The 16,611-nt window shown below is 37.2% G+C and overlaps 3 protein-coding genes across 3 annotated transcripts; all 3 read left to right on the top strand.

Moving 5' to 3' along the window:
- Window positions 1-242: 242 nt before the first annotated feature.
- Window positions 243-3,806, top strand: LOC116776879 (dihydrolipoyllysine-residue succinyltransferase component of 2-oxoglutarate dehydrogenase complex, mitochondrial-like). The gene is made up of 2 exons (XM_032670165.2): window positions 243-396; window positions 2,156-3,806. Exon 2 carries the CDS (start codon window positions 2,176-2,178, stop codon window positions 3,571-3,573), a length of 1,398 nt encoding a protein of 465 aa, XP_032526056.2. The 5' UTR covers window positions 243-396; window positions 2,156-2,175; the 3' UTR covers window positions 3,574-3,806.
- A 587-nt stretch (window positions 3,807-4,393) lies between these two features.
- Window positions 4,394-10,766, top strand: LOC116777068 (cytoplasmic dynein 2 intermediate chain 1). The gene is made up of 11 exons (XM_032670431.2): window positions 4,394-5,221; window positions 5,288-5,486; window positions 5,797-5,962; window positions 6,245-7,150; window positions 7,359-7,506; window positions 8,017-8,160; window positions 8,304-8,763; window positions 8,853-8,979; window positions 9,478-9,571; window positions 9,855-10,007; window positions 10,290-10,766. Exons 1-11 carry the CDS (start codon window positions 4,598-4,600, stop codon window positions 10,386-10,388), a joined length of 3,120 nt encoding a protein of 1,039 aa, XP_032526322.2. The 5' UTR covers window positions 4,394-4,597; the 3' UTR covers window positions 10,389-10,766.
- Window positions 10,767-13,082: 2,316 nt separating this feature from the next.
- Window positions 13,083-16,522, top strand: LOC116776731 (UDP-glucosyltransferase 2-like). Its single transcript, XM_032669972.2, has 10 exons — window positions 13,083-13,245; window positions 13,545-13,687; window positions 13,846-13,936; window positions 14,022-14,178; window positions 14,326-14,520; window positions 14,606-14,822; window positions 14,917-15,136; window positions 15,254-15,473; window positions 15,831-15,934; window positions 16,298-16,522. The coding sequence occupies exons 1-10, from the start codon at window positions 13,230-13,232 to the stop codon at window positions 16,465-16,467; spliced, it is 1,533 nt and encodes a 510-aa protein (XP_032525863.2). The 5' UTR covers window positions 13,083-13,229; the 3' UTR covers window positions 16,468-16,522.
- Window positions 16,523-16,611: the final 89 nt, after the last annotated feature.

Raw genomic sequence — 16,611 nt, 5'->3', positions numbered from 1 at the left:
ATAGACAATAATTATACGTTTTAAGTCAGTAACAATTTTCCCGCTTATTTAACATTTAATTACAAATTAAGAAGCGTCAATGTTTTTAAATATCCGTATTCTTAATTTAGATTTAATTAAATACAACAATTATTTTAATTAAAAACTTTCTTTTAATTTTTATTATATAAATATTTTCATAAAATTCTAAATTTAATCATCGTTTATATTAATTAATTTTAAATATAAGTAAAACAATTACATGCGATAACGAAACGCCTCTCCGGGTTAGAGCACATGACAGGTGTAAAATTCGCCAGGCGGCAATAGCCAACTCGTTTAAGACATCGCAAGGGTGAGAGGCGCACTTGATGTAGATCTTGGTATACACGAATTCATATAAAGCAGCGTGTAAAAGTGAAGTATCTCAATTATAAATTACCATCACGTTATTATTCACGTAACATAACGGTATCGATTTAGTGTCATGAGATTTTGGCTTATGTAACATTTTTTTTCGCTAATATCAATCAGTGTTTACTCGAATTAAGGTAAGACTTACTACTATCGATTAATCTTGAGTGTCAATTCTGGAGGTATTGTATTTATCGCTCCCCAATCACTTGTTATATCTTTTTGGTTATATATTGTTTACATTTCTAATCAATGATTTCGTAACTAATTGATAGTTATTTGTCAGTGACTTATAACTCTAATGTTAGTTCTGCCAAAAAGGACATGATTCAAATAAGACTATTCTTATTGACAGTTATTAACTATTGAAATCTGTTTACGTATTTTTTGACAACTAACATAATTCTTAAGGCTGGGTTTTTTCAAACATATTAACATGTACATATATAATTAAATTATTCGTAGCATTAAATTTAATAATAAAATTTTGTGTACCTCGCCATTTACATATTTTATGTATACAGTTTTCATTTTTATTTTTCATACATTTAACTACAATTTTATAAATAAAATAACCTTAATTGTAATATGTTCATTAACTTAAATTGAGTATTCTAAAGTCATTAACCAAAAAGGTTTATTTAAAACAAAATTTTCAATGATTTTATATGATAACATCTTTGCCTCTGCCCGATTAAATCAACTTTCACAACTTATAGGAAAATGTATAAATAACATACCTTAAAATAGTGCTGATTTAGGTCTAGCTTTAGCCTAGAGATTTCTACTCATTCGCATTACTGTGATAACCGCTGGAAACCATACTTCCTTTGATCTGTTCATTCTATCAAAATTCTCTTGTACATTGCTCGCCACCCTGACCCTGCTGTGAACAACACCTCGACTTGCATACACAGCTGCTCAGAATAATACTAAGTTCGCTGACAAGGAGTTTCGCATTGCCAAACTAATTACAAACACTTTCCTGCTTTTCATTCATAAATCTATATTGATACTTTCAACCTACTAAAAGACTTGGGCCTGTCCAGAACTAACATCAATTCATTCTTAGAACATACTTCAAAGGTGGCCCTAGTAGGTTCGTTTCAAAGTTGGTTAGGTAGAGAGGAGCTCCAACGGTGGAGGTGAGTGTTTGATGCGTTAGTTAGGGGACCCTTAAACCTACACCTGGGTCGTCCCAGGCACTGTTGAAGCTCCTCTCCCTGTAACTATGGACCCGGCACCCGCACGGTAAATCCATGGAATGCTGAGAGTTTTCATCTCTGTCTGTTTGACGTGTTACAAAACATAGTAACTAACAGTATTGAGTTTTGTTTCGCAAACTCGCAGTAAGATCCTTCTTGTAGAACCACCCACCCACTCACTCACTCTTCTATGACTCACAAATCTAAAAATACCACCGATTTGATAAATAATTTCACATAACTGTCATATCGTTATAACAATTTGACATTTTATAAATAAATCAATGGAACGATCAAATCAATTAGCACATAATTGTGTGACAATCCCTCTACAATCTAAATTAATTTCACTTTTTTGTGTGATTGTACCTTATAATGTATGTAAATTTAGTAATTAACGAGATAGGCAATATTATATACTGTAACATCGCTGAAAGCATTTGAATCTTTGTGCCAGAGCTTATCAGTGGCAGAGATGCTGTTACACTAACATTGTATACACGGAATGTTTGATTCATAAAATAGGGGTTATAATGTTATCTTTATATAATTTCCAGGTTGAAATAAGTCGATCAAGATGTTGAGACGCTGCTCCAAACACCTGCAGACCATATATCGGCGGCAGGGTCACAGTTTCCGCTTTAGGTCGTCAGAGGTCACCAGGGTCTGCGCCGCCCTACCCAAAGCTACCCTCGCGAAGCCAAGAGTCTTATCCAGCACCCAAACAGCCTCCTTCCACTTCACAAACACCCTGTTAGCGGAACAGGATGTGATGACTCCGAGCTTCCCAGACTCCGTGTCGGAAGGTGACGTCAAGCTTGACAAAAAAGTTGGTGACGCTGTCGCCGCTGACGAGGTCGTGCTTGAAATCGAAACAGACAAAACCGCTATCCCGGTCATGGCGCCGGACAATGGTATCATCAAGGAGTTGTACGTCAAGGATGGAGAGACGGTGAAGGCTGGGCAGAAACTGTTCAGGCTGGAGATCACGGGGGCGGCTCCCAAAAAGGCAGCGCCTGCTGCGCCTGAACCTCCCAAGGAAGTGCCACCGCCCCCTCCAGCTGCAGCCGCACCCCCACCACCAGCCGCTGTTCCCCCTCCATCAGCCGCAGTTCCCCCACCACCGGCCGCCGCCCCACCCCCCCAGCAGGCCCCTCCGAAACCAGCCGCCCCGATCTCGTCCATCCCAGTAGCAGCCATCCGTCACGCACAAGCGATAGAAACAGCCTCAGTGAAAGTCCCACCATCAGACTACAGCAAAGAAATCGTCGGGACCAGAAGCGAACAGCGCGTCAAGATGAACCGCATGAGGCTGCGTATAGCCGAGAGACTGAAGGACGCGCAGAACACGAACGCTCTGCTGACGACGTTCAACGAAATAGACATGTCCCATATCATGGCCTTCAGGAAGAAACATCTGGACGCGTTCACCAAAAAGCACGGAGTGAAGCTGGGTTTGATGTCGCCCTTCGTCAAGGCGTCCGCTACAGCTCTCATGGACCAGCCGGTCGTGAACGCCGTGATCGAAGGAAACGAGATCATTTACCGCGACTACGTGGACATATCGGTTGCCGTCGCCACGCCCAAGGGTCTGGTGGTGCCTGTCATAAGGAACGTCCACAACATGACTTACGCGGACATCGAGCTGAATATAGCTGAGCTGGCTGAAAAGGCGAGGAAAGGCAGGCTGACCATCGAGGAGATGGACGGGGGTACCTTCACTATCAGCAACGGGGGCGTCTTCGGGTCCCTGATGGGGACGCCCATCGTGAACCCACCGCAGTCAGCGATCCTGGGCATGCACGGCATCTTCGAGCGTCCCATCGCTCTGAACGGTCAAGTGGTCATCAGACCTATGATGTACATAGCTCTAACTTACGACCACAGATTGATAGACGGACGCGAGGCCGTCATGTTCCTTAGGAAGATCAAAGAGGGGGTGGAGGATCCCGCCACGATCATCGCTGGCTTGTAAGACGACAGCAAAATTACAGAAATTTTTTTAAGTTACCGGTTTTTTTTTTTAAATTTGCATTTCGAATTTGGATGTTTTATTTTGAGGGTAGTCCCGAAATCATGTTCAGTAAACGCACCTCGGCGGATATGACGTCACTATTTATTGTTAACGTCCGAATCGTCTCGCATATTGTATTACTAATCGATTATTAAGTAATTATAAATAAAAGTACATTTCCTTTGACTTTTCAATTTAGTTTTATTTATTCTTTGTGTTAGATTATTTATTTGTTAGTAGTTAACACGTCTGTATGTACGTCTGTCACGTAATAAAATATTATATCGCTTAATGTGTGTCACTTTTAAATTAACCCGTTATATTATTTAAAAAAAGGTCTTATTTAAACAGCTGACCTATTTAAACATTTGCTTTTTTTTTTGTAAACAAAAAAAAAATAATCAAACAGGTCACAAAAAAAAAATAATGTGACATCGATAACACAAGTTTAATCTGTGCTAATAATTAGAATCTGTATTCCTGTAAATATCAAACAATTCTGTTTAATATTTTTTGTCTACAACCTACACATTCGCTGCCGATTTACTTATAAATTGTAAATTTTAAAACATTACATCCTTCAGATAAAATAAAATAGGAATAAGTACATTTATAACACAGTTTAAAATCTCGGCACTCTATGTCAAAACTGATTACACATTTTTTTTTCTGTATCAATTTAGATCGTAACGAAATTGCCCAATAGATGTCGCTACTCACACATGTCAATTATTCGTTGCCATGACAACGCTCGAGTACATAAAATTTTGTAACTAAAATATAATGTTACCTTTAACTCACGAATAAGTTTAAATGTTATATAAAGATAATGTGACATAGACAATTAATTTAAGTGTGACTGTACCCTACTCTGCTATTTGAGTCTACAGTAATTTTCTAATTACAGAAGATCAATACAAGCCTTTACAAGAAATAAATTATTTAAATGCAATTTGGACTATAATAATAAAGTAACATATTAATCATGAAAACTTCAAAGAGAAGAACTGATAAGGAACGAGAACACTCCAAAGATGATATCTTAAATAAGAAGCAGGAAGAGAGATCCAAGAAAAGTGTGTACAGCGTGTCTACACCACGAAATTTTGTACAGAAATCATCTGCCGCTGATATTTACGCGAGAAAAGATGCGGTTAAAGCTCCGAGAAAGATCGCATCGAATAGAAACAGCGACGTGTTTCCAATGAAAGATTTACTTAAATCATCATCTTCATCAGTAAGCCAAGTAAGCACAAGGAGTTATAAAAGCAAAACGCCTGTCAAAGACGTGAAGGCAATACCGCTATCAGCCAGATCTGCAGTTAAATCAATTAATGCACCGAACAGAAAGTTACCTTTCACCAACGTGACCGTAAATTCTCCAATAGTAAAACGAAAATTGAATCTAGAAGACGAAGGAGCTAAGGTTTTACCGAAAACTGAAAGTAAAGTCGCGGGGAAAAGAGAGAGAACAAATACAAGGACTTTAGACGAAGCTGAAATAAAAGTTTTAACTAGTGATGTGGTGGACAACAACACGGAGCTATTAAAATTGAACCAAACATTGAGCGCTAAGCCGAAAGCATTTTTCATTGATCTAGAAGACAAGGTATTTATTAGAAATAAATTAATTTGAATTTTCAAACAAATAAATTGAAATATTCCTAATTTATAGAAAATAAAAGATAAATCCAGCGACGAAGAGGTCAGTTATGAGGATGATTTTGAGAGCTACGAGTCCGATTTCGATTCTTATCACAGTGAATCCAATCGCAGTTCCGCTGGGGATGCGAATGGCAGTGATGACGATGATGGATGTGATAATAATGTTCATCACGAATCATCATCCAGAGAGGAAAGCAAATTGGATTCCGGTGAGCTTTGTGACTGTAATAACCCATATCGGGGCTTGTAAAAACATTTTTTGATAGGCCTTTGATTGGTTGAGGTCTCAATTTTATAGTTTTAGTCTAAGCTGTGTGTTTAGATTCACGTGTTTGTGACACCAAGTGTATCCAAGGTAAGCATTAATGATATATGCTCTTAGATATTTATATACCTAAAGCAATTCCCTCTTTATTATATAGATAATATTGCACTGTAAATTTCAAGAATTCTCCAAACTAGGGGGAAATATATATAGGGGAAGATTTACTCCGTAGGGTAATTTTATTTTTATGCCAGGTAACTTCGACCTCCCGGAACGGCACAAAGATAGGATAAATCCCATGGAATATATAGACGAGGTTCCAGAGAGTGATAAGAAGATCTCTCTCACGGATGAGGGCTTCCAGGATATGTCATCAGGACTGTCAAGTATGAAGACGCTGCATGTGGATATATTAGACAGGTAATTGTGGACAAGATCATAGAATAGAAAAGAATAGAAAATAGAAGATAAAATAGTGGATTTATGGTTGGTTCAGTAGCTCCAGATGATTAGGAACACCCTGACGCTTCCGATTTTTTTGTCCTTCTAGTAAATGAATTATCTTATAGGAATTCATTTGTCGAAACTTTTGGGGTGTTCCTAAAAAAATACACGAAATGCCTTTGATCTCTCGTTTCAAATAACATGGATATATTAAGTAGGAATCTTTATTTAGTGTGTCCTTAATGCAATCAATTTCAGACCTCTGTTCATTGACTTCACGGAATCCGATGCTAACAGAAAGAGACGGAAGATATTCGAAAGGCTCAGAAAAAGAGCAGAGGACATCACGAGCATGGTGAAATTTCATGAAATTTCGTACAATTTGTTTGAAATGAAACCGATCCCATACGAATTATACATGGCGAGCTTCGGACGGTACAACTACACGCAGACATCCGTGCAGACCTTCGACGACGGGGTCTCGGAAGAGGTCCAGACTGAGGAGGTTTTAATGTGCACCAAATGGACCCAGCATCCAATCGAATTTTCCAATCAAATCATACATCTGAACGGACAGGATTACTTAAACAACACGACCGAAAAATTTCACAACAAAGATGTGATGAATAAAGCCAATATCAGAGATACATATATAAACAATCCTCTGAGAATATATTTCGAGCAAAAAGATGGCGTTGGTAACGACGCAGTGTTGCCATATGATGGATATAAAAATAAACTAAAGAAAAATCAATACGACGCTAATAAGCTGAGGAAGTTTATGAAAAGAGTCGAGTCCAGGGTATGCAATGTCCTGAGCAAGAATGCTGGCAACATTAACATGTCGAATCTAGTGAGGACCTCAAAATTTCCGTTCAGCACCGGGTACATGGCTATATGTACGAAGAGTTTGAACGAGGAGTCGTTAGTGAAGGACACTGAGATAACCGGTGTCGTTTTCTCTGATAGTAAAAGTAATTTGATTATCACAATACATAAGAAGTTTACTGTGGGCGTGTTGAAAAATAAATGCGCTCTGTGTCTTTGGGATTTGAGTGTCGCGAGAGTGGAGCCATTGAAGACCTTGATGGCATCTGATGATGTCAAAATTGGTAAATTCAGAGGCAGCACCGATGGCTATTTCGTTGGAGCTTTGGAAGATGGGTTTGTTTATTATAATTTTATTAAACGTGTTACGAAAATTATTATATACGTGATACAAGCTCACTTTACGTAAAAATATTCTTTAGGGACGTCACACTTTAAATTGTCGTACGGGAAACGGTTTTAATGAAATTCTTTTCCACTTTCTACCTTCTTGGTCTCATAATTCCTTGAGATAGAATATTTTTAGAAGTTGTACGTATTACAGGTCCATAAGTCTCTGGGATTTATCAGAGGAGGCGTGGTGGAGTCACGACGCTAACACGTTGGCTGATGATAGGGTCAGAGAATCAAATCTCAGTCAGTGTGAGTTGGACAGAGAGTGGAACTTGAGGAATAACAGCAATTATGTGAAGGTGGGTAACAAAAAATAATGTTTAATTAAATGAAAATCGTATAAAAAGTTATTTGAAAGGTTTCTCAGTAGGATGTCTGTCAAAATGATCCAATCTTGATGAATAATTCGACATTAGGTGTGTTTTTTCTTCCTTCGTCGAAGGTCGTGGTGGCCTGGAGGTTTAAGGCCCGCCTCTCATACGTGAGGGCGCGGGTTCGAAACCTGGCAACTACCAATGTGGTCTTTACCGAGTCATATGTACTTTCTAAGAGTATTCAGACACCACTTACGACGGTGAAGGAAAACATCGTGAGGAAACCTGGTCTTATAATTTCAAATTATAAGATTGAAATCGCCAACCCGTCTTGAGCGAGCGTGGTGATTTATACTCTAACCTTCTCCATGTGAGAAGAGGCCTTTGCTCAGCAGCGGGCTCCGATAGGCTGATGATGATCTTCCATCAGGTCTTATTTTATGTTATGTTTATTCTTTAAGTCACATGTGGTATATCCGTGTATATTTGGTCTAGTTACAGCAACAAAGGTACATCGCACAAGTCAGCGCATTCGCCAGCAGCGGTATAAACGTCTGTGAGGACATCTCGGTAGATAGCATCGTGGGCTTGGAGTTCACAGACTACACAGGTTCCGTTGGAAGCGATGTTATTGGACAGGTATATTATGGCCTTCCAAAAAAAATTTGCTTCAATTACCTAAATATATGTGTTCTACCAAAAAAAAAATACTTTTTATTCCAAGAATTTTGCTCTAAGACCTATAACCTGAAGGATTTTTTGGGATAATCGTCTGTTCACAGATTTGTTCTCTACAACGTATAGGTGTTTTGACGATCTGGTCGATTATAAGGGAGAGGGGGGTAAAATCGGATATAGGCAAGGCTTTGTGGTCGAAAATTAAACTGAAGAGGTCCCAAGTGATAGTTCTGTCAGAACATCTAGAAGCTAATAGAACAGTTGGCACCGATTTCAATTTGAACTCGGCGAAGAAAAGAATCGCAGCGAGGAAACGGGAGAAAAATATCATTAAACGGCAACACTCGCGACCGAAATCTAGTTCTACATTCGAATTGGATAGGACAGATAGTGTTGCCATCAATAAAACTGACACAAATTTTTGGGAGAATGGAATCATTTGCAGCGATTTGAAAATAATACATTTGAAAGTTGACAACTATCTGGTGGGGAAGAATTTGGGTGAAGTGTTGTGTTGTATGAAGAATATGGGGGGAGTTAAAATTAATAGATTCACAGTAGCTAGTAAGTAAATGAGATATAAGAAAGAAATCCTTAAATTAAGTTAATATAAAGAAAAGTTTAATGACAAAAAATATATATAACATCTGTAGACTCCTCAACCATGGTTACGTGCTTGCAAACTACGAAACTACCCTACTTTCTGGCGGCCACCGATACGGGAACCATCAACTTGTGTTCTCTCATAGATTACAGAGTTCTACTCACTTTGGATTGCAGGTATGTTTGAAATTTGCATCTGTTGTGAAAAATATACATTTTTTGTAAAAAAAAAAAAACATTAACTTTGTAAGATTTTGCATAGCTGACACAAAAATTATCAGTGCAATAATGAATAGTCTGTATATTCTTTGTACAAGAAAACACACAACTGAACACGTATCGTTTGTATGAATGTCTGTTTGTTGAAGCTGTAGTAACTCCATACTGAATGGAGACGTCTCAGCGCTGTTCGTTGTATGAAGTCCTGGAGCACAACGAATGTGACTCGTGCGGCGTAATAGAGACACAGGGACGAGTTGTATCGTGATGTGCATAGTATGCTTAGTGTAACTCATTCTCGTCGCTACATACGAAGCGTTGAGTAATTTTCATTCAAATCTCACACGTAGTATTGACGTAGGTTATTGATTGAGAAACGGGCAACGCAGCGTATGTAGTAAAGATGAGATCTTGTTGAGAAATTTCTTATATATATATATATAATTATTTTGTTAGAAATATATCAACGCCCGCAACAGACAAGTGTCTGTCCGACAACAAAGGCAGGTTCGTTGAAAGCAGAACTGTTAGGAAAACACCGCTAGATGGCGTGAGTATAAAATATTGATTATCTATGTTTCTAAATATAATTTTATATTGTCCGAGTTATATTTTTGTGTGACAGTTATAAAATTGTTGTGTTTAGGTAAAATAAGATATTAATAGTCGATCTTTTGAGTAGATCTTAATTGATCCTCATTATATCAGCTGTCTATTTGTTAAAGTTTGATCAAAATAGTTTAATCCTTTTCAGGGATCAGAGGATACAAACAGACAAACAAAATTTTAATTAAAAAGTGTTCTGATATATATATATAAATTTTATTTTTCAGCATCCAATAACATCTCTGTACTGGTCGTACACAAATCCTCTCCGTATATTGTGCGTACAGTCTAGAGTGTGTGTGTGGTCGCTCGCACAGAGTGATGTGAACGCTCTCTGTGCAGACCGCGCCATATGCTGTGCTGGCAACGATAGAGCTTTTGTGAGTCTGATAGTCTGACAGTTGGGATGAAATACTCACAGTTAGATATTTTTGTTTAAAATTATTTTCTGTTTTTATGATAGTGTTTGTAATAGTCTTATTTATTTATGTCTTGCTTTTTATGTTTAACTTTGACTCATTTATTTTTCAAGTGACTTTTAAGGGTTCATAAGGTATACATATATAGGGATGTATAATATATAGTATCGAGTATTCGGAGTGCCTGCTAAATTAATATAGCAATAAATGCGATTCATGTCTTTAACTATTATTTTTCAACAGGCGCTTCTAACACCGGAAGGCGTAGTTCAGATATACGAATTAAGGGACGACGAAGAACACTTCAAAGATTTATTTAATAAATACGTCACGCTTTTATGAAATGTTATTTTTATTTTGCAGGTCAAAATACAAATTTTACAATTTTACTGTTTTTTTATGCGTATTTGTATAAAAAAAATCACCAAACTAAATTCTATGAGCATTTTAATTACTTACTCTGTATTAATATTGAGTTTGCGTCACTACATACGGAGCTTTAAATGTTTTTGATACATAAATCTTCACATATAACATTACTTTGGTTATTTAAACGGAAACGGGAAACTCTTCGTGTGTAGTAACGATTTACACTTGTGGTTAGCTGCTGTATATATTGCAATAAACATTAAAGTAGATAACAACATTATCATAACCAAAATAAACAATTATATGTTTATATGTTGATTAATGATTAAGTTAATTTGTATAATAAAGTAATTCTATATATAAAGCCCTTTTATTACTTGTATCCCGCTGATTTTGTACACTAGAGATGCTTACGTCAAATGTTCTTAAGGATCATATATGCACTAGCTTTTGCCCGCGACTCCGTCCGCGTCAACATCAGATTTGTTCTCTGCCACAACGGCCACTGACTGACTGCACTTCATAGTTCCACTCGTGGGGTAACGGGATCACCATAAAAGGTAGCCTATATATCTCTATACAACAATCCATAAAACTCGATTCGGTGGTTTAGGCGCGAAAACGTAACAGACAGAGTTACTTCCGCATTAGTGTTTAGCATAAACAAATGAAAAACAACATTATATCAAGCTAGGTAATGATGTGTTAGTCATAATATTATAGGATAATGAATTTTTGTTTATTCTTAAGACACTATTTTTATATATATATATATATATAGCTTTGGAGTCAAAGTTGAAATTTATTTGAGATGTTATTAATATGGTGATTAGCAAAACTGCAGTTAAAATGTATTTTATATATATATATAGTATGTGAATGATATTATTTATCTACTGTACGTGTGTGTGTCACTGAGCCTCGACCTGCTGGACCGATTTGAATTAATTTTGTATGCTCCGTGTGTCGCTCCAGGTTTACATTCCAGACCAGTCCGCTAGATGGCGCTGGACCGATTTGTATGCATCTATGTGACGCCCCAGATGGTTTAAAGTCACAAACCAGCCAACTAGATGGCGCTGTCTCTATGTAGGTTATTTAAAACGAAAAGCCTCCAACGTTGGTTACTGTATGTACTGCTTTAGCACATTTTATACATCTCTGTGAGCGCAACTCTGATGTTCACGAGGACGGAGTCGCGGGCAAAACCTAGTAATACATTAACTTTAATATGAATAATCACGTGCCAGTAATGATACGTATTTGGGTTCGAGAAAATGTCGATTACAATTTGTGAAAAGCGTTACTTGAACAAGGATAAACTTAAATAACCTCGTTGTCTGTTAATTTTAATATTTACATTAAATATAAATAAGGCATTGTTAGGTGTGGTTATGTCGGAACCGGAAGTCGCTGTACATTAATGTTTATATATCTATACTAATATATAAACGGTTTTTAGTTAAATCATAATAGAACCTCTCATCATTCCATGGATTCACCGTGAGGGCGCTGGGTCCATCGTTGCAGGGAGAGGAGCTTCAACAGTGCCTGCCACTTGCGACCCAGGTGTAGGTTTAAGGGGCTCCTATCTAACGCGTTAAACGCTCACCTCCACCGTCCAAGCTCCTCTCTCCACCAAACCAAATTTGAAACGAACCTACTAGGGCTGCCTTCGAAGTACGTTCCAAGAATGAACTGATGTTAGTTCTGGACAGGCCCAAGTCCTGTAGTAGGTTGTATAGAGATAGCTGTTACCTCTCGCTCGCACTTAAAAAAAAAACAATTTTACTCCGATAAGAATTGAAATATATTAAAAATAATCGTTAATTATTCATTCTGATCTTGAATTTTTTTTATCATAGATTTGTTTGAGTCGCTCGGTTGTTATCTGAAAGAAATATCGCGCTATCATCTTTGAAATTGAAGTTTAAACATTTTCTGAGCTAGACATGTTCACTTACCCGTATTGTCTTGCGTATTTGATAACTTTATAACATACTGAATGTCCCACTACACAGGAGCATGCTAGGAGAACAATGTTTAGTAGACGATAGCGGGGATACCGTAAACGAGGACACGTAGAACGTCTGACGTGGTCTATCCCATTCTCTCGCCGGCTGAATCCTGGACATCTGTTTTTATGTCTCTATGGACTTGTTTTTAAATTTCAACGAGTTTGAAATCGCAAGGATTCTAAAGAAGTTTCACTACAAAATCGCGTAGTAACAAAAAAACTTAGTGTAATTTAAATGATGCTCTACAATCTGAGTTATTCATAAGTCTATTACGTGACGTTGTAAAAAATATTGTATCTCTGAGCTTGCATTAATAGCATTCATCTCATCGTCAGTCTGACCGAGGACAAGAAACACTTCCTCGTGTGACTCACGAATCATTATACAAATGTTGAAGCAAAGATCACTTTAAATTTTAGATGTAATATATTTTTTATAAATATATAAAAAGTCGCAAATAACATAGCAGTTAAATAGAGGATATACATATTTTTAAAACGTTTTAAATCTGTTTAATTTTTGCATATAATATGTTTAGTTTATTGTAAATAAATCATGTATTTTATGTCCATTGATCTATATATAGGACACGTTATACTATCTTAAATCCTACACACAGATAACAAAAGCGTGTTGTAATGATAATTGAAACAATATTTAGTGAATTACAACAACATAACAACAACCTTTGGAACGTGCAACTGTTTTTTTTATCACAGATAACATAAAAATCGATAAATTTAATAGTAAATAGTGTTGTGTCTTACGAGACGATTGTGTTTAAGTAAAATTTAAGATGAACCAAATATTACGTAAGTAATTACTCGGCAAAATATCTAAATGTATAGGAATTTGTGAATAGATACTAACAATATGAAAGCATTAGTGGAATGCTGGAATTAGTTATATAAAAGGCTTCACTATTTATTACAGTCTAACTAAATCGCCAACCCGCCTTGAGCAAGCGTGGTGATTAATGCTCTAACCTTCTCCATGTGAGAAGAGGCCTTTGCTTAGCAGTGGGGTCTGATAGGCTGATGATGATGAACTAAATATTGACGCTAAACGCTAGTTTTAAACTGAATTAGTATATAGGAAATATGTTTCATAGCCATGAAGGTCTCTCTGCTGCTGCTGATGATGACCTCGTCAGTCATCGGGTACAACATTCTTTGCCTCCATCACATCCCGTCCATCAGTCATCATAACTTAGCCAAGGGTATTGTACAGCCGTTATTGAAGGCTGGTCATAAGGTGAGCTGCCATTTTGTCGATTTTTATTCCACATCCAGATGAAGCTGTTTTGTAAACAGCAATTTTAGTTAAACTAACATCTCGTTTGTCTCGTCTGTGCGGGAACCGAAACGCGGAGATTACTTAGATATAAATTCATTGCTATTCTTAACTTTCAGGTGACCTGGGTTACTCCGTATCCTGACAAGACATCAACAAACATTAACTTGACTGTCATAGATGTCAGCTTTTTGACTGCGTTCTCACAATGTATGATTTATATCACAAATATATAAATACTGAATAATGTTTTAATTAAGATCAAATTACTGAAACGCTATTTCACGCACAACAGCCATGGAAACCAAGGTCACCAGTTTCTCTGCCATCAAAACCCTGACTCGCAACATATCCACAGCGACTATCCATCACCCTGAGGTCAGATCAGCGCTGGTGGAAAATAAATATGACGCTGTCGTCACAGAGTGGTTCTTATCAGACATGGAGGCTGGGTGAGAGCATCAGTCTTAGCTTATCTAATTCTTTATGAAAATTCCTTATATTATGTTACGTACTTAGAGGCTTGTTATTTTTTTTTCACCTTTATGTTATCTGACTAAGCTTTTCACTGAGTGATCTCCATTTTGTTTATTTCCCAGATATGCAGCTGTCCAGCAAGCTCCTTGGATCCTGTTCAGCGGAGTCATCTACCATCCGCACTTGGAGTATCTCATTGACACCACACGCTCCATCCCAGTGCATCCCACAATGATATTTCACTTCCCCATCCCCATGAGCTTTTTACAGAGATCGTTGAACACTATCATTTATGTTATAACAAAATTGGACTCTATGTAAGTTTCAATAATGCAAATTATATATATTAACTTAAAGTATATGATCCCAGCAATAAAAAATACGAATGTTCTCGCTTTCTAGTAAGGAATCTTTTGTCCACGCATCTCTATACGACGAGTGGTTCTCTCCACTCGCCGCTGCCCGCGGAGTCACTCTCCCTCCGTTTTCAGAGGCTGTCCATAATATATCAATATTATTTATCAATTCTCATCCATCGTACTCGACTCCGAACGTACTTCCACCTAATGCCATAGAAATCGGAGGCTTCTTTGTCGACGAAACTCAGGAACTGCCAAAGGTTTTTTTTAATCACTACCTGTATAAAATCTAAGAATAATTCGTAAGATATATCTTAAGATGGAACGAAAATAAAATTTGCATGTTCATTTTAGGACCTCCGGAACCTCGTCGATGGATTCCGACAAGGCTTCATATACTTTAGCATGGGCTCGCTGCTGAAATCCTCCAATTTTCCACAAAAGATGAAACAGGAACTGGTCAAAGTTTTGGGAGAACTTCCTTTTCCGGTTTTATGGAAATACGAAGAAGACATTGAAAACTTACCAAAAAATATACACTTGAGAAAATGGATCCCCCAAGTTAGCGTACTGGGTAAGATTTGCTATAGCAGGCACATTTAAAGAATGCTCAGAAAAATTTACTGAAATAAAACTATTATTACGTTTTTATTTTAATTTCTTTATCATCATTTCAATGGTTCCCGAACAGCACATCCAAATATCAAACTCTTCATCACGCATTGCGGTCTGCTGAGTTCTTTGGAAGCTCTTCATCATGGAGTACCGATGTTGGCTGTCCCGGTATTTGGCGACCAGCCTCATAATGCTGATACCGCGACGAGAGAGGGAAGAGCTATTAGAGTCACCTTCGATGAGAACTTGCCAGAAAACTTGCAGGCCGGCTTGAAGCAAATGTTGAGCGATGACAAGTGAGTATTTAACGAAGTTTTAAAGGCTTTAAGTAGAAGATAACAAATATTAGCTATACATTGACTTTTTCTTCTACTTCTTTATTGTCGCAAGAGTCTTTGCAGACTCGTGATCATCACGTATCAGTGATCCGTATACATGATGACTTTCTTGGGAAGATAGTTGCAGTGGTTTCCCCTTGCCTTCCGCACCAGTACTTTTTGGGGCTATTTAGACATCATGGCTTACTGTAGCCTCTTCCAGCCAGTTACCCCGCTGCTCTTGTGTTTAACCCGCCACTGCTCGGTGAAAATACACAGACATTTCTCACTTAACACGATCTATCAGTGACATAAGTAATCCTGTTCTGTGTTCAGATACAACCAGCGCGCCAAGTACCTCTCCAAGTTGTTCAGGAATCGTCCCGTGTCGCCAGCGTCACTCATCAATCATTACATTGAACTGGCCATTGAGACCAGAGGTAGGTCTTTGTGTTTACATAGAATAAGATTTACATGGACGCGGTGTTCACAAAATAATCATTTAACTAACAAAGTCATTGTTGAAGTATATTTGAAATTCCCGCGTTCTACATAGATGTCACTTTTGACACTAAATATTTTCCCTCCACTTTCTCTCTCTGCTCTGATATTTTTTTTTTTGTTAAGTTCGTAAATTGTTTAAAGTGAGAAATAAAACAAAATATCAAGTAAATAACTGTTTTATTACAACAATCATTGTGAATTATATTTTCATGATCGTATGGTGTTATCTTGTATAAAGAATACCTTATTAATAATATTTTTTTAATACTAATTTGTCAATTTTTATATCCACTTTCTAGGAGCTCAACATCTCCGCTCTAAAGCTCAACTGTACTCCTGGTACCAACTTCTGATGCTGGACCAGCTGGCTTTCTTCAGCCTCGTCTTTTATCTAATATTCAAGATGATCAAAATGTTGATATTATTTGTAAAAAAAATGTTTAAAAATGATAAGAAAAAAACTGAATAGTCATCGAGGGAGACGTCAAATAAAGGGTATTTTTTTTTGTTAATAGTTATTAAGATATTTTTTTATTAAAAGAACATACAAGTTTCATATATATATATATTAGGGATAGTTACTGATATCAACCTCATTCGGTCATTCGTTTTT

Source organism: Danaus plexippus, assembly GCF_018135715.1.
Source record: "Danaus plexippus chromosome 29 unlocalized genomic scaffold, MEX_DaPlex mxdp_36, whole genome shotgun sequence".
Lineage (NCBI taxonomy): Eukaryota > Metazoa > Arthropoda > Insecta > Lepidoptera > Nymphalidae > Danaus > Danaus plexippus.
Note: the sequence above shows the minus strand (reverse complement) of the source record. Positions and strands in the feature narration are given on the sequence as shown.

Excerpts from the sequence above, each read along its gene's own strand:
- LOC116776879 (XM_032670165.2), top strand. The coding sequence starts at position 2,176 with ATGTTGAGACGCTGCTCCAAACACCTGCAGACCATATATCGGCGGCAG.
- LOC116777068 (XM_032670431.2), top strand. The coding sequence starts at position 4,598 with ATGAAAACTTCAAAGAGAAGAACTGATAAGGAACGAGAACACTCCAAA. Across the intron at positions 5,487-5,796 it reads GGAAAGCAAATTGGATTCCG|GTAACTTCGACCTCCCGGAA; the intron begins GTGAGCTTTGTG and ends TTTTTATGCCAG. Across the intron at positions 8,161-8,303 it reads GAAGCGATGTTATTGGACAG|ATTTGTTCTCTACAACGTAT; the intron begins GTATATTATGGC and ends GTCTGTTCACAG.
- LOC116776731 (XM_032669972.2), top strand. Across the intron at positions 14,521-14,605 it reads ATAACAAAATTGGACTCTAT|TAAGGAATCTTTTGTCCACG; the intron begins GTAAGTTTCAAT and ends CTCGCTTTCTAG. Across the intron at positions 15,137-15,253 it reads CCCCCAAGTTAGCGTACTGG|CACATCCAAATATCAAACTC; the intron begins GTAAGATTTGCT and ends GTTCCCGAACAG.